This window comes from Parambassis ranga, chromosome 5, assembly GCF_900634625.1.
Source record: "Parambassis ranga chromosome 5, fParRan2.1, whole genome shotgun sequence".
Classification (NCBI taxonomy): Eukaryota; Metazoa; Chordata; class Actinopteri; family Ambassidae; genus Parambassis; species Parambassis ranga.
Window position 1 is genome coordinate 13,827,534 of NC_041026.1, and position 23,724 is coordinate 13,851,257.

Consider the following 23,724-nt stretch of genomic DNA (forward strand, 5'->3'; position numbering starts at 1 on the left):
GTTAACAGCGGATTTCTTTAAAGAAGATTAACGGCGTCTCTCAAATCTTATCAAGGCCTGGATGTTTGCAACTGCGACTGAGTGTGACATCAGGTATAGAAACCTACATAAAGATATCAAGAATTAATCAGTGAGAGCCTAGAGCAAAAATCTGCTGCTGAATGCTGGGTCACCCCTTATGTATTTTCAGTATACAGTTATTTAGTGCAAATGGCTTAACTTAAACACTTAGATTGAAAGAGACTAAGAAAAATACTAAAATGCTTTTGAGTTGGAACTCTTTATTTAAAGAGGTAAAGAAAAGATATTGAGTTACAGCACCAGCTGTAGTTCAGTTCACCGTGGGAAAGAGGCTGCCCTGTGTCAGAGAGCTGGGTTTAATTGCAGTCATGGCTCTTAAAACAGAATAACAACCACCGTAAAAAAAAAAAAAAAAAAATAGATGAAGAAAACACTGGACCATTGACATGAGACCCAATCTTAATTCAGTTGAATTAAATAAAAAAAGTAGTAGATCTACAAATTCTGCAAAGATTAACCAATTAGAGCTGTAGGACTAACCGTATTTTACCCAACCAAAAATACAACTACAAATTCTGTTAACTTATAAAGAAATTCTAATTTTAAAAAGATTGCTGTCTCTGTGACTGTATTTAGACATAGAACACAACATGCCGACAGGCATCAGTGAAGATGAAACACCACTGGTGTTAATCGACGCCACCATTTCACGTGTTTGGCTGGAGGTTTCCAAGAGTTTAAATCGAGGCAACTGGACTCAAGGATTGTTTTTGAAGACGTTTCACATGACTAGATCCCTCTAGTTGGTTAATGGTCAGTTAACGACCAGAAACTGTGTCTGGGTCATGTGCAGGACTAGTTGACGGCCCATCGTTAGAGTTTGAGTGGGAGTGAAGTCTGCTAGGAAGGGATGAAGGGACAGAGTTGTAAACAGGTGAGAGCTGATGCCTCAGCCCTCCTCTGTTTAGAGAGGGTTTTTCCAATTTCACTTAGATGGCTTCTTTGACTCCTCTTTCATACCATCTGTCCTCCCTGTCTAGAATTTGGACATTATTATCCTCAAAGGAATGGCCACTCTCTTTGAGATGAAGGTGAACTGCTGGGTCTTGTCCTGAGGAGGTGGCTTTCCTGTGCTGTGCCATCCTTCTGTGTAGTGGTTGTTTGGCTTCACCAATATAGAGATCAGAGCATTCCTCACTGCACTGAACTGCATAGATTACATTGCTCTGTCTGTCCCTGGGAGTTTTGTCCTTGGGGTGGACCAGTTTGTCTCAATGTAGAGCTGGGCTTAAAGTGTACTGGGATCTGATGTGCATTGAAAATCATTTTGAGTTTCTCAGAAACTCCTGATATATATGGGATGACAATGTTTTTCTGGCGTGACTGGTCCTGTTCTGGTTGGGCTGTCTGCTCTTCTTTTCTTTTGCCAGCTTTCACCAGGGCCCAGTTTGAGTAGCCACAAGTTCTGAGAGCTGTATTTACTTGTTTTTGCTCCTTGGTTCTACCCTTTGTCTCTGTGGGTATTGTTTGTGCCTGGTGTTGTAGGGTCCTGATGACCCCCAGCTTATGCTCCAGTGGGTGGTGTGAGTCAAAAAGTAGATATTGGTCAGTGTGGGTTGGTTTCCTGTAGACCTCAATGCTTAGGCCCCTGTCTGCTTCAGTGTGAACAAGGCAGTCAAGAAATGGCAGACTGTTGCCTATGACATCCCCCTGAGTGAATTGGATGTTTTTGTCCACTGTATTTATATGCCGTAGTTTGGAGGCTTCAACCAATCAGCTACCAGAAAGTCAACACACTCACTCGCAGTCACAGCCACTTCAGCTAGACCACCTGCAACCCACTGAGTCAAACAGGGGAGGGAGGGGTGCTCATTAACCCAGAACAAGCTGCAGGTGTTTGGTTTATGGTTTTGAGTGATTTAGCTTATTTACGTGGAACCCAGGAAGCCACTGTACATAAATATTCATCAGTTTGTTTCTCTCCATTTAAATGAAGGGTACATTTTATTCTGACCCATTTTAAGATTAATCTTCCTGCATTTGATCCACAACTAAAATTATTTCCCAACAAAGTAACCATCTGCTCTGTGTTAAAGGTAGTTATTAATCCGCTTACCTGAAAAATGTGTTCATCTTCAATGTGTGACATCACATGTTTATTAACATATGGTCTGTTGTGGCCATGCACTTTATCAACAATCACAACATGGCAGAATTATCCTACAAAATATAAGACGCAATCTAGTTTCACTCAGATTTGTCTCCACCTTTCATAGGTGGGTGGCCACACCTGTCAGGAACATCTGACAGTTTGTAGTTTCATGGTCAAGACATGACAAAAATTTTCTTCAAACTTTATTTCTCACACTTACACTGACAAACCAACAATATGAGAACAAAATGCATACAAATAAACATACAAAAATATGTAAAATAGCAACAAAAATGAATAAAAAAACAACAAAATGTTTAAAAATGTGAACTTTGATTTCTTTGAATCAACAAATGGTCTTTTTGCTGTTTTGTCTTGCACTATCACAGCTAACAAATGAGCTTCCAGTGGGTCTGAAAAAGAAAACCATCTGTGAAATAAAAACTTAAAATGATCAGAATCTGTTCACTTCAACACGTCAACGTGTGTCTCTTATCAAATAAAAGCAACATCAGCTGTGTGTTTTGTTATATTAGTGTTCGCTGCAGTGCTGAAAGCTTCATGCTTCGCCTGTTCTGTCTCCCTGCAGATAACAAGGAGACCGTTTGTACGTTGTGCTCACAGAAACTGTTAATCCAGCCATTTTAAAGTATTCATGACAGATAGCTCTCAGTCCGTGTGTCCTTAACACTCTGAAAAGAAAACCTGCTTAGCATATCGATCAGCGTAGTTTATATTGAAGCCATATACAGTATTGTTACATCGAGAAAGGTCAGAGTAAAAGAGCTAGAATGCAGGCAACATCTTGGTGGAATGCAGATGGGCTGTACAACCTGCAGGGAGGCCAACAACAGCTGCTGGCTATTGTCTCAATACCAGCAGTGACTTTAGTCAGTCAACATGTCTCACTGAAAAAAAATGATCTCTGATGTGTGACCGCCATGATGACTGATCTTCAGATGTAGGAGCCCTACATGTTTGAATGATGCCAAATCATTTGTCATGTGATCTTTGGAAGTCAGACAATGACCACACTGAACAATGACTTTTACTTGATCTTAGTGACTCAGATATGACTGTTAGTGTGACCATGTACGTCTGAAATGATAAAAATGACTCAAACGTGACTGTAGTTCTACACTTGATGTGATTTGGACACAAATTTCACTTAGACAGGACCTTGGGTGTGATCTTAGGCTACGTTTAGACTGCCAGGCTGGAGTGACTCAAATGTAATTTTGTATGCGTATGGACACACAGATCTGATCATCAGTCCAGATTGTTTAATCCGACTTATGTCTCTGAAGCCATTTCTCCTGATATGACCCACATTTGACAGATTTTAGGCAGTTGAGAGACACTTAAAAATACGAAGGTCAACCATCAAGACGAGCAAACTTGAATTTAGCAAATGTGGCATGTAATGTGAGCGTATCCATGGTTACTCGGACACTGGGAGTGGCTTTAACGTGATGAACACAGCTACAGTGTCTCAGACATGCTCTCAGTGACTCGAACAGGACAGTGAAGCCCCTCAGCATGAAACTGGACTAACTTAGGAAACATGACATGACAGCGACCCGTACATGAATGTAGTGACCTGGAATGACTCAAATATGACTGTATAGTGACTTATACACAACCATGATGACCTGAACACGAGCGTAGTAGTGAGCTAGTAGTGACTCAAACATGATGACTCAAAGACTTTGACTTGGACCTGACTGTAGAGACTTGAAATGACTCAAATATTTCATCTGAGACCCGAATACATTTGTTGACCACTGTGGGTTGAGCTTTAAACTATTAAGCTACCGAAAACTCCGGGCTCGACTTGGACTTGGCGTGTGGTGACTGGACTTTGACACTGTAACTAGGTATACTGTTTGACCTCTAAATGTTGCCCATGTGTCATAGCCTCAAGATTTAGCCAGAAGCATACAGCAGCCATTCCAGCACTACCGAAAAAAAGCATATTAGAATAACAGCACATAAGTGAAGCAGTAAAGTATAAGAGTAAACATCGTCAGAGCTTACAACCATTCCTATAAGCAAAATAGAGATATTTTCGTCACTGTATGTAATACATTTAACATGATGCAGCATCTCAATGATGATAGTCACAATTTCCAAGAGGAATCAATAAAGTGCCAAAACTTTACTTCTCAAAGGTGCTACCAGCTACACTTTCTGTTCAGAGGAGGAGCAGAGGAGTCACTGCAGTCAGATGTTAGGATGAAAGCACTTTCATCAATCATCAATTCATCAATTTCCAATACTTATGAGGACATTCTTTTTTTGCTATTTACTAAAAATGTTTAGCAGCAGGTCTCTCTTATAATAAAAAAACTCCTTACATTCATATTTATTGTAGGAACAGTGTCAAAGATGATGTTAGTGACTCCTCCAGCTTAGCCTCCACTAGCCTCAGTCCCTCGCCCCCCCCCCTCTAGGTCTCTTCTCTCTTTTCTTTGTCGTCCTCTGTCCTATAACAACATTCTTTCTCCTCTTTTTCCTCCTCTGCCCTCTGACAGCTCCACTTCTCATACATCTATGAACAACACCTGCTTTCCTCCTCATCAATCAGAGATGTGTGTCCTGCTCCTCCTCCTCGTCCTCGGTCGCAGCTTGATTGACAAACACCTGAAAAACAGAGGTGAGAGTTTAGGTTTACTCTCCCACAAACACACACAACGAGTCCGATCCAATCACCTGCCAGCGACTGCTTTCCTCGCCTCCTCCTTCTCCTCCCCCTGCGAGCCCATTGGTGCTCGGCTTCTTCTCCCGCATCTCAGGCTGGCTGTCATTGGTCACATCTAGTGTTGGGTTGTCATGGTAACCGTTCTCCACAAAGTGAAGCTCCTCAGCACGAAACTACGAAATGTAAACAATCCCAAAGAATTACTGGATGACTCCAGATGCTTGTGTGTGTGTGAATATGAGTGTGTGTTTACTTACCGCTGTCTTGGTTGCTGGCAGCCGTCTCTGCCAGCAGATGTATATGAATCCAGAGGCGATGATGACCATGCAGATGGAGCCAATGATGACCAGGACCACAAACAGTTTGCCGTAGTCACTGCGTGTTTGACTCGGCCGGGACTGACAGCTGCTGGCTGCACTGTAGTTTTGGATGCCCATCTGAGGACACACACACTATCAATCAATCAACGTATCTATTACTGCCTAATAAATAAATAAAATGTTCTTAATGTACCTGAATGAGGTTTTTCCTAATTTCTCCCAGCATGCCCAGCACATCTTTGGTGGCTATCACTCCTGTAAGACAAAAAAATACATGATTACACAGTCCAAGAAGCTAATGCTAATGCCTGTGTGTGTGTGTTTATTAATGCAGAATGTGTATCTGAAAACATCATATGTTGATCTTTAATCCAAAGAAGGGAGAAAGTTGCCTTAAAACACACAGAGGTAACAGCTTTAGGCAATAATGAAATATTCCAGGGAGCAGATTTAATTTGACTTTAATTAAGAGTGCACCAGGCTAGTTCTGTCATGTTCCAGGTTTACTGTCTCACTCTGAACATTTTTGTGTTATGGCCAAGCCACCTCTATCAGAAATGATTACCATGCAGCCAAAGCAACAAGAGAGAACAGACTGCAGGAGGAGTACGTCCTAAAACCTGGATATGTGTTAGCATTTTAGCACTTCCTGTTCCCTCGTGCAGAAGTCGGGATGCCTGAAACGAGGCATGCGCCTAACACAAGCTGATGAGAGTTTACTGAAAACACAAAGCAGCTTACTGCCGATTGTATTTAATCTTTAAAATAAAGTTGTGCTCATTTGTCAAGAATATTTTACTGAACAAAAATTATACCACAGAGACTATTTCATATAATAATCCAGAAGACGGTAAATTCCTGTTGGCTTTTTGTGGAAGGAACCTTTGAGATTTTAACTACATCATCCCTGCTGCACTTTGAAGTGAACTTGCCCTCTGAGGTGTGTGTGTGTGTGTGTGTGTGTGTGTGTGGGTGGGTGTGTACCATGCTCAGATGCAACATTCATCAGCAGCTGGTGTTGTTGGTGTGTGGGCTTGCTGAGGTAAATTTCCCATGATCCCTCAGGACTATTCATTCTTCGAGCGAACACTCGTTCCATGATCTTCAACAAATGTACACCCTGCTCTGCACGAAACTCTTCCTGTTGCACACACACACACACACACACACACACCAATTTTTCTGCATGTTACCACTTGATTTTCTTTCAGGAGTCAGAACAGAAAAATGAACTTACAGATGTCAGCATGTGTGACAGACTATACTGTACTGCCTTCATCCATGGTTGCCTTGACAACCATTAGGTCACTGTGGTGGTATGGATGGTTTGTGTTGCTGATATGGCAGCAGATAATTAATTTTCACTTCCATTTGGAAGGACAGATCACATCGTCTGCATCAATCCATGGATTTGTGGTTTGGGCTGTGAGTCTCTTGCCAGAGGAGGAGGGACGTGGTCTGTTTCTGTGTGTATTGTGTGTGAATATGAAACCAGCTTAACAGAAATGAATTTTGTCATTGATTCCTTGTACTTACACAGTTCAAGTTTTGGGTCATGTTAAGGACGACATAGCCTCGTTCAGTCAGCTCCGTCCAGTCCACACACACTACCTGCAGACAGTAGAGAGACAGTCGTGAGAATATGAGGGAATAAAAGCTGAAATATGTTTTTACTGTATGTCTTTAAGTATACCTGCTGTGCTTCCTCCATCATACTGTGATCGCTGTAAGGTAAGAACACCTCTGTGACTCCGCCTCCTTTGACCTCTGACCTCGGAGTTGGCAGCAGTGTGGTCTTTCCCAGCCAATCCCAGGAAGGGTCGGTGAAGCCGATAGTGGGCGCAGGATCTGTGGTGAGTGGGATGATGTGTCTCATCCTTGTTTCTTGTCTCTCCTTCTTCCTCCATTTCTCCTCCTCTTCCTCACTCCCGTCGTCTGCTTTGAACCCTTCAGTGAATACAAATGACTCTGTTTCAGCGAGAGTGTTGTTCTGACTGGATAATCGCTGATCATGGAGGGGTTTGGGGAACACACTCACCTTTTAAGTTGTGTTTGCTGTTTTCCAGCTGCTCCTCTTGATCCACGCTGGGCTGCAGAGGTTCTCTGCTGGGAGCCAGACCAACCTCTGGCGCAGTGGGATTCTGGGTAAACATGCCTGTGTTTGCCAGAACTGTCTCTTCCTCTTCCTCCTCCCTCTCTGTCTCTTCATCTTCGGTCTCATCTGCAGCAACAAAGCAAAGGTAAAACACAAGAGATTGAAATTTCTTTTTCACATACACATTTTTGTTTTTCTGATCTAAGTTAACTGTTTTCAGCAGTTACTACTACTATTTATGCTAAGCTAAACTTAATATTTGTCATGTTTTTTTATGTAAATAAAAGCATACGATCTGATCTGAACAACATATACCTTTTGTGTACGTTCCCAGAAGTCCAAAGTCTGTGCCCGTGTCGGTTTCAGGGGTAGCTGTTCCTTCGGGGTCTCCTTCTTCTCTGGCAGTAGCAGCAGGAGAAACAGCAGTGGATGTAGAACTGATTGTTGTGATGGTGGAGGGAAGAACTCCATATCCGCTAGACTGAACATCTTCCCCCTCCTCTGCCTCCCAAAGCTCTCTTTCTATAGGACCCACCTGTGTGGAAGACAAAGTCACCTCATCCTCACCTGAGCCAATCTCAATCCATCTAGCACCTTATGTTCACACATATAATAGCATGTGTATTTTAAATTCAGCTGCATTACAGGGTTCAGCTAATAATTCATCTTTTTTATTGGTAATAATAGAAGTAGTCACAGTAGTTGCAGTGCTAATGTTTGTACTAACCATGATAATCAGCATTTGCAGTTAAAACTATGATGATCAATTCAGTTGTAATTCTTTTTTGTCCACCGGATGGCAGTGGATGATTATTACTTGGGGTGTTTTGTGTATTTCTGTTGTCAGAAGTTATAGTGTGCGTCAGGTGTTCGACCCCAGAGAGCAAAGGGTTACTGACCAGAAGCAAAAACACTAGTGTTGAGGAAGTAGAGGATAAAGATCACCTGTGCTACTGAAGAACCATCTTTATGCTCTTTTTTAGACACAACCGATAGGCTACCGAGTGTTGTAGTGTCAAGTTTAGCACGTTAGCCAGGTCGTGTCTCTCAGTAAAAACAGACACTGCGTACAAATTTAACATCCTGCTGGTACTTTTACTTCGTAAGGTGGGAACTGCTCACACTGTAGTCTGCTAAGGTTCTGATTAGCGTTATTTATTTTACTTAAATTTTACTTTATTAAGTGAAGTATGTATTGCATAGGCATGGATGGGGGTTGAACCCATGATCTTTGGTTTACAAGACCAACGCCTTACCACTTGGCCACCATGCCCCTTCATAGTTAATTAATAAATGTATTCTGGCATTTTCTGGACAAAGATTAAGATTAACTTTATTAATCCCTGTGGGGAAATTAAGTAAGGAAGAACATTACAGCGAGAGTACTGTGTGGGTCTGAGAGCACAGCAGTAGACAAACTAGTGACCTTCTGTTTGGTAAATACTATATATCTGTATTAATAACAATGATTAGTGTCTGTGCTGCCATTTATTTTTAGGTAGAAGAAGAAACACACATTTATCAACATGCTGAGTCAGACGCTCCCACTTGCCCCCGACTGACATTTGGCCAACAAAACACAGCTAATCCCATTAAGCAGTTAAAGACTAATTAAATTATTCAGTGCAGGGTTAGTAGGTGAGCCCTGGATTACATCTCATTTACTGCCATCTAATTAAAGTCCGACTGCAGCCTGTTTTTTTTTTTTTTTAAGGTGCCGTCAAACTTCAGCACAGCTGTGACCCACCTCACTGTCAGACCAGGAGAGTTAGCCTCCGCGCTTAAGGTGAAAATGAACTAGTTCACAGTTCAGAGCACCTTATGTGATTTAACCTCAACCTAAACATTTACTTCTAAATACAGACTGAATATAAAATGAGGATTTTAATGACAGTTTTGATTTCATAGGAGGTGTTTTTTAAAACATAATCGAACCTTGTCAGACACTGCTACAGAAATTATGGATACATTTCTCACCTCCAGGGCGGGGGAACCATGATGCTCCTGGAGCTCAGGTTCATGCACCTCAGCTGGGTCAGGGACGCTAGGCTGAAATGATGGACTATAGCCTGTGAGACACAAAGAGGGACATCAAGAACACGTGTTACTGTGTGTGTTTTTCGGCTGGTTGCCATGAGGTTTTGACAGTTTGTTTCTTTATCAAGGGCTCATAGAAGACAAACAGTAGCTGTAAATAATTAAACATATGGATCTATAATAATAATAATACAGTAACGAAACATCACTAGGTTTTGGGTGACGTAATGGAGGGTTCATCTATCTTTATTTACAGTCTATGAGACCGCTGAGCACTTTTCTGTCCATCCTGCTCTCCTGCAGCTGTTGAATCTTCACAGGTTCTCTTTGCCTTTGGCTGAATCAACATTTTAAAACCAATATCTCCAGAAGGCTACAGGAGCAGCTAGAGCAGCAGATATAGTGTTTGCACAGCAAAGTGGAGCAGCACAGTCTGTTGAAATGTTGGATTAAAAAATTGGGTTTTGCCTCAGGCTAACATCTGGTCCCAGACTTCTAGAAATAATGACTTTGAAGAAGCAGCATGACTAAAATCCTAGAGGTGGTGCTGATGGTGTGTTTAGGTTCTGTAGGGCAAATGATCTCTACTAACCAATCAGAGCATCCAGATCTGGTGTTGTGTGGTTGACCTCTAAAGCATCCAGGGCGTCTTTATCGTCTGTCCCTTCTCCCTTCTCGTCCTCCTCCTCTTTTCTCTCTCTGTCCTCCCACTCCTCTTCTCCCCCTCGTCTCTCTCTGTCCTCTCCACCCTCTTCTCCTCTGTCTCTGTCCTCCGTGTCCGTTCCATAAAAGCCTGAGGCCTCCTGGGAGGTATCGCCAGCTCCGGGCCCACCGTGGAGCTCTGTCTCTTGGTCGGTGGAGTGTCTGTGTTCCTGGAAGCCTTCTGCCTCCTGGGGGACTGCCAGATGGACCATACGCTGAAAGTGGGCAAATATTTGGTCAGATACACAAACAGGCAGACACCAAGTAGCTGACGAGACAATCCTAACATCACAGAATGGATTTATTCAACTTAACTCATAAAGGTCCTCACCTCCATCTCATCCTGCACGTCCATGCTTTCATCCACAGCACCATGGGTCCTGGCTACATCCTGGCCAGCAGCGTGAGCTGTATTTAGTTGAGAGGAGTTAGCTGTCTCTATCTTGGCCTGTGACCTGGACGTTTCATGGATCTCTGGCCAGCCCATGTCATGAACCAGGTGAGGCTGCACTCGCACTAACTCGGGGACAGTGTGGCGTTTGGTTCGGACTAACTCCTGGATGAACTGTGGCTGCGCTGGGCCTTTGCTCAGGAACAGACGGGCCCCCGGACGACTGACAGGGATGACACGCTGGGATGAACCAAGTCTGAAGGCATCGCAGCTGGCCAGAAGAGCTACAGGTGGAGAGAACAGAGTTGTTTGTTATATACCAAGTGGCTCCCTATAAAAAGTAAGAGGTCAAACAGACTTGATTAAATCACTTTAACCAATTTCAGACACAGATTTAGACATTCCTTTTTTGTTGTTATTCCACACGCTTTGAAGCAGAGCAGCCCGGTGGAGATAAGAGCTCTTTGTTGTCCGCATTGTACATTAAGGTGATTTAATTTACTGTTTAAGAGCAGACATCACTGCTCTCATCTGCACTGCTGCCCTTAGGATGTCTCTGGAGGCACTATCAGTGTGTTCAATTCACTAAATTTTTTGGCTATCACTAATTAAATTTAATTTAATTTTGATCAAGAAATCATCAGCCCCTAGTTTAATTGTTCCAATATTGCCTTATAAATGCCATAAATTAACCATTAATTGCAGCGTATGCCTTAGAATCACCTGCTTGTTAATCATACCATCCACTCATTTGACTGACCTTTCTCCAGCTGTTTAATTTATCAGTTCATTTACCCATCATTTAAATATCCATCACTAATCCCTCACAGAGAAGCAGAGCGATCATTGCTGTCACCCTCACGTATCCCATGGTGCACTCTGTCTGGGACCACAGATGGCTGTCTGACCTCAGGGGCTGACTGAGCAGATTATGATATCATGACCAACATGTCTCGAACACGTCTCAGGCATGTTAAGCTCTCCGGGCCGACACCACTCCCCCCCAGGGACACAGATGTGTTCATCTGAGAGATCTTGGGTTAAACGGTTCAGCTCTTTAACCAGTACAATTAAAAAAGTGTCTATAATAGTTTGTAGTCATACTACCAGCCTCTACCTCTGTTTGAGTTTCTATCTATTAGCTTTCAGCTTTAACCACTAAAACCTTTTAGATTTCAGTAAAGATCATGGTTTGGTAAAACAGACTCTTTCACACTGTTAAACACATATTAGTTGTCAAGCAACAAGCTTTTATGCCCTTTTCTGGGCTACTAGTAATGAATCCCATCACAAAGAAACCACCCCAAAGATGGACAACAGCTCCCATAAAATGAGGCCCAAACATCTCCATCACTGCAGCATAAACCCCACCTTTGTCAGTGGATGGGACATGGACCAAACTAAATTAAAGTTAGAGATTGTTTATGGCTTGCTAACTAGCTATTATCACCCCAGGTGATGCTAAAAATAGTTTGGTGCACAGAACCAACTGGAACGGTTGCCTCACTGAAGGCCACCATCACACCTTGAACCACCCGTTCTTTCAGCCAATAAGCACCAAGCTTGAAACCTCACCAGATAGACCTGTGTGAGTTTGTGATCTTTCTTATCTGAAGGGGACCCAGAATGTCATCATAGAATCGCCATGAAACCAGGAGGGCGGCGGACACTACTTCTGAGCTGCTGAATTTTTCATCTGCAGATCAAACAGGAGAAACACTGAGGCACAGATGCTTTGTCAGGGGTGCTGATCATAAAGGGGAAAAAAAGATTTTAATGCACCATATCTGAACAGCTCCTGCAGACTCTTAGTTCGCCTTTCTAAAAGTGCTTAGCTAGAAAAAAAAAGTCCAGCGGCCTCTAAAACGTCCTGAATCACTGATCCATTGAACTGCACCAAGGGCAGCAAGGCTGTGAATGGAGGCATGAACAGGAGGAGACACAGATAAAGGGATTCATCACCCAGTGGAGCACTACTTGTGTTGTTTAATTCCTTTCTTTACTTCCCAAACTCCCAAATCAACACTGCTGAATCCAACAACATCCTCACAGTACTGAATGTTTCACAGAATAGAGGAGATCACAGCACCATAAATATCTGCATCTTCTTCTCACTGGTTATGAAATATATGGATAAAACAGCTCCATTGGTGCTGATGTAGCTCTCCCTTCAGTTGTGTGGCGTTATTCTGCCAAATACCCAGGAGTGATATTTTTTAACATCGTACAGTCCAGCTAATGCAGCGGTGGTAAAATACTCACTGACTGAAACAGCAAACACTGTCAGTAGTCCTCGGCTTCACAGTGTGATTTATTTATTTGAAATAAAAAAGTTGTCAGTGAAGATAAAAGGGTTTTTTACTGTCCACTAAAAAAGCACAACAGGCTGCAAGTTAAGCAGCTTTCACACATGATAGGAAAACTCAATCAGGTCAGCTTCAGTGTGTTACAAAGCAACACACCCTGAGAGCGCAACCAAACCAGCTCCAACACTAACCCATCAGATTCACTGTGTAGACTGTCTAGAGCATCTGTGCTAACAACAACTTTCTCCCAGTTTTGTCTGGTAAACTGAGCAGATCTTTAAATCCACTGACACACACACACAAAGAGCCCACACAGAGCAGGACATAGGAATCATCCCCCCAACGCAAACAGAAAGTCCTCTCATGCATTTAACTGCATGTGGTACAACCTTTGAGGCCGTCCGTGACATCTCCATAGGCTTCATCATTTGCAGCCCCTGGATTGAGGAACCCACTACAGACCAGCAACAATATGGCAGCTAGAATATGTTTGATCGGCCTTCTGGGGATCACTTGTTACATAAATACAGACCATTTACCACTCATAAGATAATGATAATATTAAAGAGATATAAGATTAAGATTAAGATTAAGATTAAGATTGTGACATTTACTTCTGTGATATTTTGGCTTTACTTTTGTGCAGTGGGAAGAACTGGTGATGGCCTGGACATTCCTGTTGTTGCCACGGTAACCGTGAAGTTTCCAACACACCACTACAATTCACACAAGACACACGTAAGCTGCTCCAGCAAAAAACAATGACCTCGAAGTCTTTGTCTCCAAAAGAAAACTTTGCAGCGTAATTACTTCAGAAAAATCTCTGATGGTCCATCCAAGCTGAGGCGACTGCACAGCTGAGTTCGCCTTATCAGCTTAGCACAGATAAGCTCCACACTGAGCTCAACGAGGCGGCCGAGTGCCCGGGAGGGGGGGATAAACCCTCCAAATTTCATCACTGGACCTGAGATTACAAAATGCAGTATAGAACAAAACCCTGGTGGTCAATACCCAGAGAACAAGCAGAGGTTCTCGTGCTAGTGTGGCTGCTCTGTGATGTTGTACACCAATGACTCCTCTGAGGATATTGACTTTGCTTCTTTGGGCGGAACTGGCAATTATTTCATTTAGAGGACAAGCGTCAATAAATCACTCCTTTCCCCCTCTCATGCCGCTCCCTGTCATACATATTTAGCCATATATGAGTGATTATTTTGTTAGCTTGCCTTGCAGATCCAAACAGCTGGAGTATATGAGTAGGCAAAGACTTTGTGTACTAAAGCAGAATTCATGGCCTTATTTGGACTGAATCTCCTCATCCTGCTGCTTCAATAAAAAAAAAAGTTATATGCATTTCCTCCACATGCTGCTCTAGACACCCCTTTTTTCCAGCATCTTATCTTCTCATAATAATTCAATAAAGAAAGTGTTAGCATGCTAACAAGCTTAATTATCAAAACTGAAGATTATTATAAGTGCTAATAGGATTTTATATAAAAACAATTGGTAGTAGTCAGTTGTTAGGACAGCATAAACATGGCTTATTCATGCTAAAGCTAATGGAAGCATTGTTTGGAGGGAGTTCTAGCATGGATTTGTGAGTATTGCAGATATTTTCTATTAATATCTTTAAAATATGTCTCCTAGATGACATTTTAGTGCTAACAAACAAATAATAATGTTGTTTTGACAAGAAAATAGTTCCTAATTTGCAAAATATTACACTGACTTTCTCACCGTAAATTGAAATCTGAAGCAAGGCAAATGAATAGTGAGTATAAGGGGCAATAACCATTTAATTTAAAGATTTATTTTTGGTGTCAAGAACACTTTAAAAATATTGTTTTTGATGCAATTCCAGCAGTCATTTTTTCATATTAGCCTGATAAAAGCTTCTGTTTTAAGATGAGAATGTGGTGTGACGAACAATAGTTGAGAAACTTTTGGGTTGAGAGTATTCTGGTAGATACTGTAGTATAAAGGCTTTTCATGCTTCGCCTGTGGGTGTGTCTATAAAAGATAAAGAAGTCTGTGTTAGGGCTCAGAGGGTTGCAAATGCACTCTGTGTGCATGTAAAACATTTACAAGGTTTTCACCTGGTTAGGGATACATTTCTTTAGAAATTTCCATACAGAGGTTTACAATGCATTTATTCCACAGGGTGTAAAGGTCATTTTGTTTGTTGTTTGTTTTCACTCTGGTTGCAAATTTTAGTAGAGTGCCATCAGTTTGAGCTCCGATAAAACCCTGATGGTACATTATGTTCCAGGGGGTCTGCCTAAAGCCCCCAACATCCCCCCTAACATCCGCGACTTAACACCCCCCCCCCTCTGATCAGCTTATGTTATATGATGGGGTGGGACCCTCCCCCAAAATCCCCCTTGACAGAAATGCTCCTTGTCAAATCCTCTCCTCTCTGATCATAAATTATTAAAAATCCAGAGTTTAAAACTTTTAACTTCGCAGAAACATCCACATTTCATTAAAAACAGCTGGAGTGTAAACAAAGAGAGAAACTTCATACAGGGGCAGCTTCTACGCTGCTGCAGCCACCGAGGAGGAAGAACATGATGATGACAGTCATCAAATAAAAATCAATTAAATCATGCACGGGCATAAAGACTTCACCATGAGACTGAATCATTCAGAGATCACAATATTACTGCTGAATGATTCAGTTGTTTTTCAACAATGAACCAGTAGATTTATCAATAATAAATATATTTTACAACCGTATTTTTTTTTTTTTTTTTGATAATCGACACCCTGGAAAGTATCAGAGCCATTCTTTTATAATGTGGATGTCAGTTCCTTTTATAACATTAAACATTTAGTTTACATGAAACAAAGAAGCAGTTTTGAACAGTTTATGCACATTTTAGAGTGAATTATATATAAAAAAAAACAGTAATATTCTACAAATGATTTGATAAAGAGAATATTTATTATTTTTATAAATAGAAATATATGCATCATTTTACCTACAATGATGCAAAGCTGCTGCCAGGCCTTCATCATAACAATGAAAACTTGTTGGTAATGTTTTCTATCACGTCTCATGCCCAGCAGTTGGTCCTGCCAGCTCTGTGTGTGTGTGTGTGTCAGACACTGCAGTGTGTGTCTGCTGATTTAAGTGCACTGCGAGCCCTCCTACACACTGCCAGCCTGCAGCCACTTCAGAGAATTTAACCTGAGCGCTTCATTAAAACAGAGTGCTACTGGATTCACCCTGATTTATAACATGATCATTAGTATTGATGAATCATTAATAGGTTACTGCAGGTCCAAGGCATTAAAATAATAAGTTAGAATGTATGTGGTGCTCAGTAGTGAGTTTATCCTGTGTGATGTTTTTGAAAGTCTCATATAGCATGATGTCTGTTTTCATGTGATTTTGATTTAAAAACAAGAAACACTGTCCCCTGTCTGCTGTCTGTGCTGATGGCTGCCTGGAATGAATGTATGGGGAAATAAAAACAGACTCACCGGCCAGTGTGATGTGCAGCAGGCCCGGCATGTCTGCTGCAGTGCTCCCCTCCTCCGCTCTGAACAGATCTCACAGATATCAGTTGCAGATGCTCTCTGGATGTGAATGGAGGCCGTCAGGAAAACGACGCGTTCATGGCCGCTTCGTGTCCTGTCTGTGCGCGGGATCAATAGCGAACTGTCTGCGGTGTCCGTGCACACAGACAGACAGGCTGTGTGTGCGTAAGGGAGAGAGAGAGAGGGGAGAGAGAGAGGGGAGAGAGAGGGGAGAGAGAGAGAGAGAGAGAGAGCAGCTGCGGTCAGTCCAGGATCTGATCCTTTGCACCACCGATGCTGGAAATGACCGCTTGCTGCCTGCAGTTCCCGCTTCTTACCACTAGAGGCCGCACTAGCTGTGTGGTCTGTGCTGGCTTACTGCTGCGTTCAGGGGATGCTCGTAAAATACTTTTCCTATGGTGTCCCAACGTTGAACCCCCCAAAAAGTACAAAAGAAACTAAAAAATATATGATAGACATATCTGTTCATGGTTACAGCTATTTTCTCAATATAGTAACGTTTGTTTGGCTTAACAGACAGATTAAATGTAATAAAGTAAACAAGTCAATAAAAATGCTGTATCCATCCTATCCAATGGGGTATATTTTCAACACTGATATATACCATACAGTAACATTGCACAAACTTACAGCAACACAAATAAGCAAATAATTATTTAGTTTTGTCATTTGTAGCGTCAAATCAGCCTTCAACAAATGACAAACCTGAGCTTTGATTTCAGTCGTTGGACCCTTTTGTCTCCTAAAGTGTCATTTTGTTTTCACTGATTTCTAATCTTTAGCACAGACTGTGAGTTTGAACCAAAATACAAACAGTCAGCAGATTAAACAGAGCTGTGAAGCTACGGAGAACAATATTAGATCCGTTCATTAAGGAGCAGCCTGAGGAGTGCTGGAGTCACTCTGTGGAGATAAAGTAAGACAAATGACAGCAGTGTAACAAATACACATTTAATATCAAAACAGAGCTACAGTCCAACATTGGTAGCAGTGAAAATATTTTAACATCTTCTAAGTACTTATGAGTCTGTAAAATAAGAGGAATCAAGCGAAACAATAAATTGTGTCAACAACATGTACAATTATTTACAATTCCCTCCACCTGAAAGCAGACGGAACTCGAGGAGAGGTGGAATGAATGCAGATGTTTCCGGAGGACATTAAAGGCCTCATGTCTTTTTCTTTTTATTTCAGCAGCTTATTTTTTTGGCTAAAATAAACCTTCAGAAACTGATGACCTCTCCGATCTGCTACTTGAAATTCTTTCAATTCTTTCAGGTCGACTCCAACAGAACTGACGTTTGTGGAGAAGTGGATGAAACCATCCTTCCAACAGCAGACTTCCAATCTGTGCACACCCAAAGGTAAGATCTCACCCCGGAGTCTAAACACGTGAAAAAACCAGGAGAACTCTTATTTTTCCAATGACATGTCCAGAAATAGAGTTTTCACTATTTCAGTGGAGAAGGAGGCTCTCAGAATTGCTGCAGAATGAGCTTCTTCTTGCCGTCATGGCTGAACTTGTTGGATCGGAACATGTCACTGTCGTAGAAGGCTGACAGGTTGTGGATGTTGATCTGTCTTGCCTGGAAAAGGAGAGGGAGGAAGAACAGGAAGTTCTGATCAGCATCAGGTGGTTAAAAACATATTTATTTCACGACTCTGATGCTACCTTAAACAATAAATAATACGTCAAAAGAATCGGCGCAGCTGGAGCAGCAATAGAGTCAGGGAAGACAGAACATAATAATGTGCACCCTTCCTCTCAGTACCTTATCATGCAGATCTTTCTCTGGGATCTCGATGGTGTCGTTCTGGACTCCGTATCGGTTCCTTTGGTAAGAGACCTGCTCGGCCACCAGCTGCTTGAGGATGAAAAGCAGCAGTTCGTTGTTGTCCCTGCGGAATGCCAGATAGCGGGCAAATGTCTGGAAAGAAACAAAGGAAGAGAAAGTTATTGAAGTAGTAGTTATCAGGCTTTTGGCAGTAACAACACGTAGAAGTCAGGCATGGTATTATTTTCAGAGCAAGTTGAGCAACTCAATGTGCCACCAGTTTGCACAAGAGCTGTTATTTCAGGGACACATTTCAATGTAAAAACAATAGTTCTGTACGTCTGCAGATGGTCCATTAAATAACAACCACTGATGTAGATTTATTTATCATTACATTACTAACAAAAGGCAAACTACAAGCTCTCAAAACTCTTTCACAAACCTTCCTCATGCTCCTCATGACGCTGAACTTCTGTGTGTCAATGAAGCTCTCCAGCATGACCCTGATAGCCATGTTGACGTCGTCCTCCAGCACATAGTCCCTCAGGTGCATCTTGGCGTGGGCCTCAGCCATGCGGATCATGGACTCAATGTGACGAACCGTGATGGGGATGCTGCCGGTGGCCTGTTTTTTGAGTCACAGACAATGACGTTAAACAACATTCACAAAGTTACTTCACCCATAATATTTTGTTGTTGACATCTTTATGGTGTTGGTCAAAGGTGGAACATTTCACTGGGCTCACCATCGACTCCTTACGCAGTTCACTGTAGATGCGAGCCACCTTGTCCTGATCCATCTGGTTCAGTTTGGGGTGAATCTGCAATTACAAAATTGTAACATAACAGTTAAAATACAAATTATTTCACATTGATCTTATCTTTATATGCTCTTACCTTACTAAAACTACATTTATGATACAGAAAAATTATTAAACTGTTAACCAGACTGTGCGCTCATACCCGCTCCTTGGCATAGATGATGTACTTCCTCAGAAGCTCCTGAGGAATCGGTGGCACGTCAGATGAGTTGGGCAGGACCATCTCCTCTAAGGCCACACCCCCTTCCTTGTTGCTCGGGTGATGTTTAATATGTGAACCAACCACAAAGCGCGCCAACATCTCATCCTGATTGTAAGAAGAAAAAGAACCACATTATGTTTCTATATGTGTTGTTATTGTCTACAGTGTGTGTGTAGACAGTAAGGGTGTGTACCTGCACAGGGTCGACAGTGTCACGGACAACGCACAGCACATCAAAACGTGACACAATGGGCTCCGTCAGGTCCACGTTCTCAGCGAAGGTCAGTGAAGGGTCGTACCGGCCGCCTGCAGGCAAACCACAGAGATGATGCAACCATGATCCAGTCTTTTATGTATATAATGACTTTATGTCAAACTGCAGCACTGAGCCACATACCGATTGGGTTAGAAGCAGCAATGACGGTACATCTGGCCTGCAGCGAGGTGACAATCCCAGCTTTGGAAATGGAGATGCTCTGCTGCTCCATGGCCTCGTGGATACTCGTCCTGTCTGCATCGTTCATCTGGAGGACACACAGTCAAGTTCATTGTTGTTTCTATTATGCAAACTAAAGGCATCAACATTTAGACCCTCTGCTCACCTTATCAAACTCATCAATCAGACAGACACCACGGTCAGCCAGCACCAGCGCTCCGGCCTCCAGAGTCCACTCGCGGCTCACTGGGTGTCTCTGAACATAGGCGGTCAAACCCACAGCGGAGGCACCCTGACCTGTGGTGAACACCGCGCGGCTCGCCACTTTCTCCACGTACCTGCAATGAAACAATCATCAGGATGTCTCTTCATAAATGTTTGTATACTTTGACTTTATTGTTCATTCATTTAGGTGCAGATATTTACTTGAGAAACTGGGACTTAGCAGTTCCTGGGTCTCCGCACAGCAGAACATTGATGTCCCCACGAACCTTGTGTTTCCCACCTGGAGATGGAGAAAGTGGAAGAACGTAAGGACCACAAAAATAGGCCAGAAAACACAGACAATTACCCCTACACAGCTGAGATGTTCTACCTGGATTTTTGGGCTCCCCTCCAAACAATGACAGGGCCAGTGCTCTCTTTATGTCTTCATGACCGTAGATAGATGGCGCCATGCTGGCAAAGATCTGCCAAGAATATTTAATAGTGGCTTTAGCTGATAATCAGCATCATTTTTACTGCAAGTGTTTGTACGTGTGAACTTACCCTTTCTCCAATACGTTCGTCTTTTGACAGGGAGACGATGGCTTTGACATCCTCATCAGTCAGCTCGGCTACAGCGACACCCTCATCTTTGCAGGTGACGTGGTTGGCCAGGATGACGGTGGCGAACACAGGGAAGCCGTTAGCCATGTTCAGAGAGCCATCGTAGTTGTTGTGGTAGATGCCTGTCAGCTCCTGACAGACAAGAGATTACGAAAATGTTGAATTGTCCAGTAGAGTAAATCCTCATTTGCTCTGTGTCTTTACTAACATCTAAGAGGAACTGTGCATTACTTCCAACTATTAACTGACTTACAATCTCATCTCCAGGTTTGCAGGTGTCCACCAGGTCAGCCAGCAGGATGGCATCTTTGGAGCGTGGGAGACGGCCAGCGGCCACCTTACCAGGACTTTCCTGGATGGTGATCCTCTGGTAGTTCTGGTACACAGTCTGCATGAGGGACACCACCAGTTAAATTCACTCGCACACATTTAAGTAACTGCAATACACTTTAAGTAAGATAAGGTCATCCTCCTCTCACCTCCTCCATGTTGATCTCGAAGGGCCCCTGGGACTGACACTCAGGACAGGAGCCTGGTTTTACCTCCTGGTTTTGAGACTGGAAGAAGGGCCCCAGCACAAAATTACACTTGTTACAGTTGTACTTGACCATGCCGAGCTGAGGGAGCACGCCAGTGCAGCTGCTCACCACACCGCTGGTACGGATCAGCTGGTTCAGATGAAGTTGCCTGGTGAAGAAAGAGTTACAATCACACATGAATAAATCTCCCATGACATGGATGCAGCATCAGAAAGAGGAACAATCAGTCTCCTGGGACAAACAACATACAGAATAACCAGTAAAGTTTTACCTGAGCGATCGGATCTCTTCCACGAGCGGCAGGTTACAGATGCGGACGTGGATTTCATGGACAATGCGGTCATATTTCGGGTACATGGCAAGCACCACTTCTTTAGCTGCTTCATCAAAAACCTGATGAACATGTGATGAGGTTAGATGACACAATGGTGAATAGTCTCAAATGCAAAAAATCTCATAGGTGCAGACATGACATTTTAGACCGATTGTTAACTAAAAACAAGAGGCTGAGAAGACAGTTAAAGAAATTACAACAGACTCACCTTCAACATCTCAGTTGGAGCCTCTGGTAGGAAGTAAGCCAACACATGCTCTCTGGCTGCAAGGTCTTCATAGTTTACAACAAGGCTCTCCTTATTCTCTGGAATTTGAACACAGATTAATTAATTTAGAAACAGTTAAGTGTTGATCCGAGAGCATTATCAGTGTATGTGGCTGAGCTACCTTTACACATATCGCTGATCTTCTCCTTAAAGACATTGTGGCCGTTTTCGTCCACGTGGGTCCGCAGGAAGTTCTTGAAGCGGTTATAGATCTCCAGCCGTGGAGCCGGCATGGACACCCACTCCCTCACAGTGTGCCCCTGCAAACCAGGAAAGTGTTAGAAAGGCGTTAGACCTGAAGAGTGTCTGTGCATAAGTGGTCTTTGTGATTTCAGAAACAAACCTTCATGTCTTCCAGGTTCTCTATGCTCTCTATCATCTCCTCTTCTTCGCCATCTGTGATGCCCTCTGCTGCCCGCTCAGCCAAACGCCTTCTGCGAGCGGCTGGGCGCTCGTCATCCTCATCTTCACTGTCTGGATAACAGCAGAATAAAGAAAGGTGTTCAGATTTAACTTCAGAAAAGTAGCTTAAGATGGTTAAAAAAAAATCAACTTGTCATCCTGTTCACATCATTAGCATACCATAGAGAAGGCCTCTTCTCAGCCGTCCACTGACTCCCTGCTCTCTGTCCCGCCTCCTCATCGCCTCTTCAGCAGCAGCTCGGGCTCCAGGTGACAGCTCCGATAGCTCCTCATCATCCAAACCCTCTACCTCGTACTGATCCAGTGCTGCGATCGGACGGTAATCCCTAGACAGGAAAAACTTATTGATATCATGTCCTAAAACAAACTAAGACCTGGTATTTGAAGCGCCATGCTCACCTTTCCATCCCATCCCCAATCAGCTCCTCCCCATCGAGATCTTCCTCCTCCTCCTCTCCAGGCACGGTTTCGTCTCCCAGCAGCCCCTCCGATTCATCCTCGAAGGGAGGCAGGTCTCGCCCAGGGCTGGACGTTAGGTCTCCTCTCCTGGAGGCTCGGCTAGGGCTGGTGGCCATGTGGTATGACTCTGATGAATCCTATCGACAGAACAGAACATTCATATATATATATATATATATATATATATATATATATATATTTTTTTTTACCAGCTCATTGAGAAAGAAAATAAATTTTGCTTATATGTACAAGAAAGACACATCTAACATTTAATGCATATTATTATTGTTGTCAACTGTACACACAGTATTTTAGTGTTGCTCTAATGCTTTACATGGGGAAACAAAGACAAAAGCTTAATGAGAGGCACTAGATTTTTATTATGATCTGATCATACATTTTGCATGAGTTATTTTACGGGTACCTTCATCTAAAGTGAAAAATAATCTGCAAAATGGTATTTTACAGTATACTGTAACATTAATTAAAGGCACTAAAGAAGACCAGAAGGTAATAAACCCTTCTTTAGACCAAGAAGTCTAAAGAAAGAAAGAAGGTAGGTGACTAAGAGAGGGCTCTATGTGAAACCCTATGTAAATACAATTTCACATAAAACATGCTATGTTCTGTTCTATCTGCAATTGTTTCACATCGCTTGCTTGCAGCTTTGTATGTGTGTATCTGTGACTGGTTGACCTCATAACTGATGCTTAACGAAGCTTCTCAGCCACATGGCAGCTCAACCTCTGAGAGAACAAACGAAGCCATGACACCTTTAACCGTTTCTGTAACATCACAAAACCTACACGTGACACAATGTGCAAATTTAAACCTTTACAAGCACTACAAGACAAAAAAGAATCTCTAGATGAACTTCAGTTTACCCTCTCTGTCATTGTTATGATCCCATGTTATGACACAAGGACTTTATTTACCGTAAAAAACACAAACTACAAACGCAAAAACTTATTTAATGAACGGCCCTGGCGGATACATTTTAACCGACAGTGAAGTGAAGCGTTTCGTTTCGTTTTAATCGTTTTAACTCACCGCCATTGTGCAGCTTCTGTCTCTCTGCCTCTTCTACAGACACTTCTTCTGCTTCCTGCCGGGAGTCACTTTTCGCGCGAAACGTCCACGTGATGCTCAAAGCCCGCGAAAAGTCATGAATATTCGAACACGATTGCTGACGTTCTGTGTTCTGACTGGTTTAAAGAGGTGTGGTACTAAGTTGGTGTGTTCGGTTTTATTATAGACACTCAGTGAGGTAGTTCGTTCGGGTTGGCGGTGACCTGTGTGGATGGAAGCGGTGCAGGCCGGGGTACAAAACAAACTCACCATTTGTCTGAGCGCAGAGCAGGGGCGGAGGTA

General features: G+C 42.7%; 2 protein-coding genes and 1 non-coding gene across 3 annotated transcripts; all 3 read right to left on the reverse strand.

Annotated features, from left to right (window-relative positions):
• Nucleotides 1-2,544: 2,544 nt before the first annotated feature.
• On the reverse strand, nt 2,545-16,453 carry podxl2 (podocalyxin-like 2). The gene is made up of 13 exons (XM_028406393.1): nt 16,212-16,453; nt 10,360-10,703; nt 9,919-10,243; nt 9,267-9,358; nt 7,605-7,824; nt 7,233-7,415; nt 6,888-7,141; nt 6,731-6,805; nt 6,179-6,335; nt 5,388-5,449; nt 5,132-5,311; nt 4,886-5,047; nt 2,545-4,816 (listed from the first exon to the last, which is right to left on the reverse strand). The coding sequence occupies exons 1-13, from the start codon at nt 16,240-16,242 to the stop codon at nt 4,757-4,759; spliced, it is 2,145 nt and encodes a 714-aa protein (XP_028262194.1). The 5' UTR covers nt 16,243-16,453; the 3' UTR covers nt 2,545-4,756.
• trnat-ugu (transfer RNA threonine (anticodon UGU)) lies at nt 8,491-8,562 on the reverse strand. The gene has a single exon. It is a non-coding gene; the product is annotated as a tRNA-Thr (tRNA).
• A 750-nt stretch (nt 16,454-17,203) lies between the features above and the next one.
• On the reverse strand, nt 17,204-23,506 carry mcm2 (minichromosome maintenance complex component 2). Its single transcript, XM_028405959.1, has 20 exons — nt 23,404-23,506; nt 22,294-22,490; nt 22,054-22,220; nt 21,815-21,945; nt 21,593-21,731; nt 21,412-21,509; nt 21,141-21,262; nt 20,810-21,017; nt 20,584-20,718; nt 20,271-20,462; nt 20,098-20,191; nt 19,929-20,007; nt 19,669-19,840; nt 19,464-19,590; nt 19,260-19,372; nt 19,007-19,171; nt 18,790-18,864; nt 18,486-18,668; nt 18,041-18,196; nt 17,204-17,854 (listed from the first exon to the last, which is right to left on the reverse strand). Exons 1-20 carry the CDS (start codon nt 23,407-23,409, stop codon nt 17,744-17,746), a joined length of 2,670 nt encoding a protein of 889 aa, XP_028261760.1. The 5' UTR covers nt 23,410-23,506; the 3' UTR covers nt 17,204-17,743.
• Between the last annotated feature and the right edge of the window lie 218 nt (nt 23,507-23,724).

Bases quoted from the DNA above. Each gene is read 5' to 3' on its own strand.
- mcm2 (XM_028405959.1), bottom strand. The intron at 19,841-19,928 runs GTAAATATCTGC...GTTTCATTGCAG, and splicing joins GCTAAGTCCCAGTTTCTCAA to GTACGTGGAGAAAGTGGCGA. The intron at 18,197-18,485 runs GTTTGTGAAAGA...GTTTCTTTCCAG, and splicing joins TCATGAGGAGCATGAGGAAG to ACATTTGCCCGCTATCTGGC.
- podxl2 (XM_028406393.1), bottom strand. From the start codon at position 16,242: ATGCCGGGCCTGCTGCACATCACACTGGCCG. The intron at 10,704-16,211 runs GTGAGTCTGTTT...CTCCACCTGTAG, and splicing joins GCTGCACATCACACTGGCCG to CTCTTCTGGCCAGCTGCGAT. The intron at 10,244-10,359 runs GTGAGGACCTTT...GCCCACTTTCAG, and splicing joins ACGTGCAGGATGAGATGGAG to CGTATGGTCCATCTGGCAGT.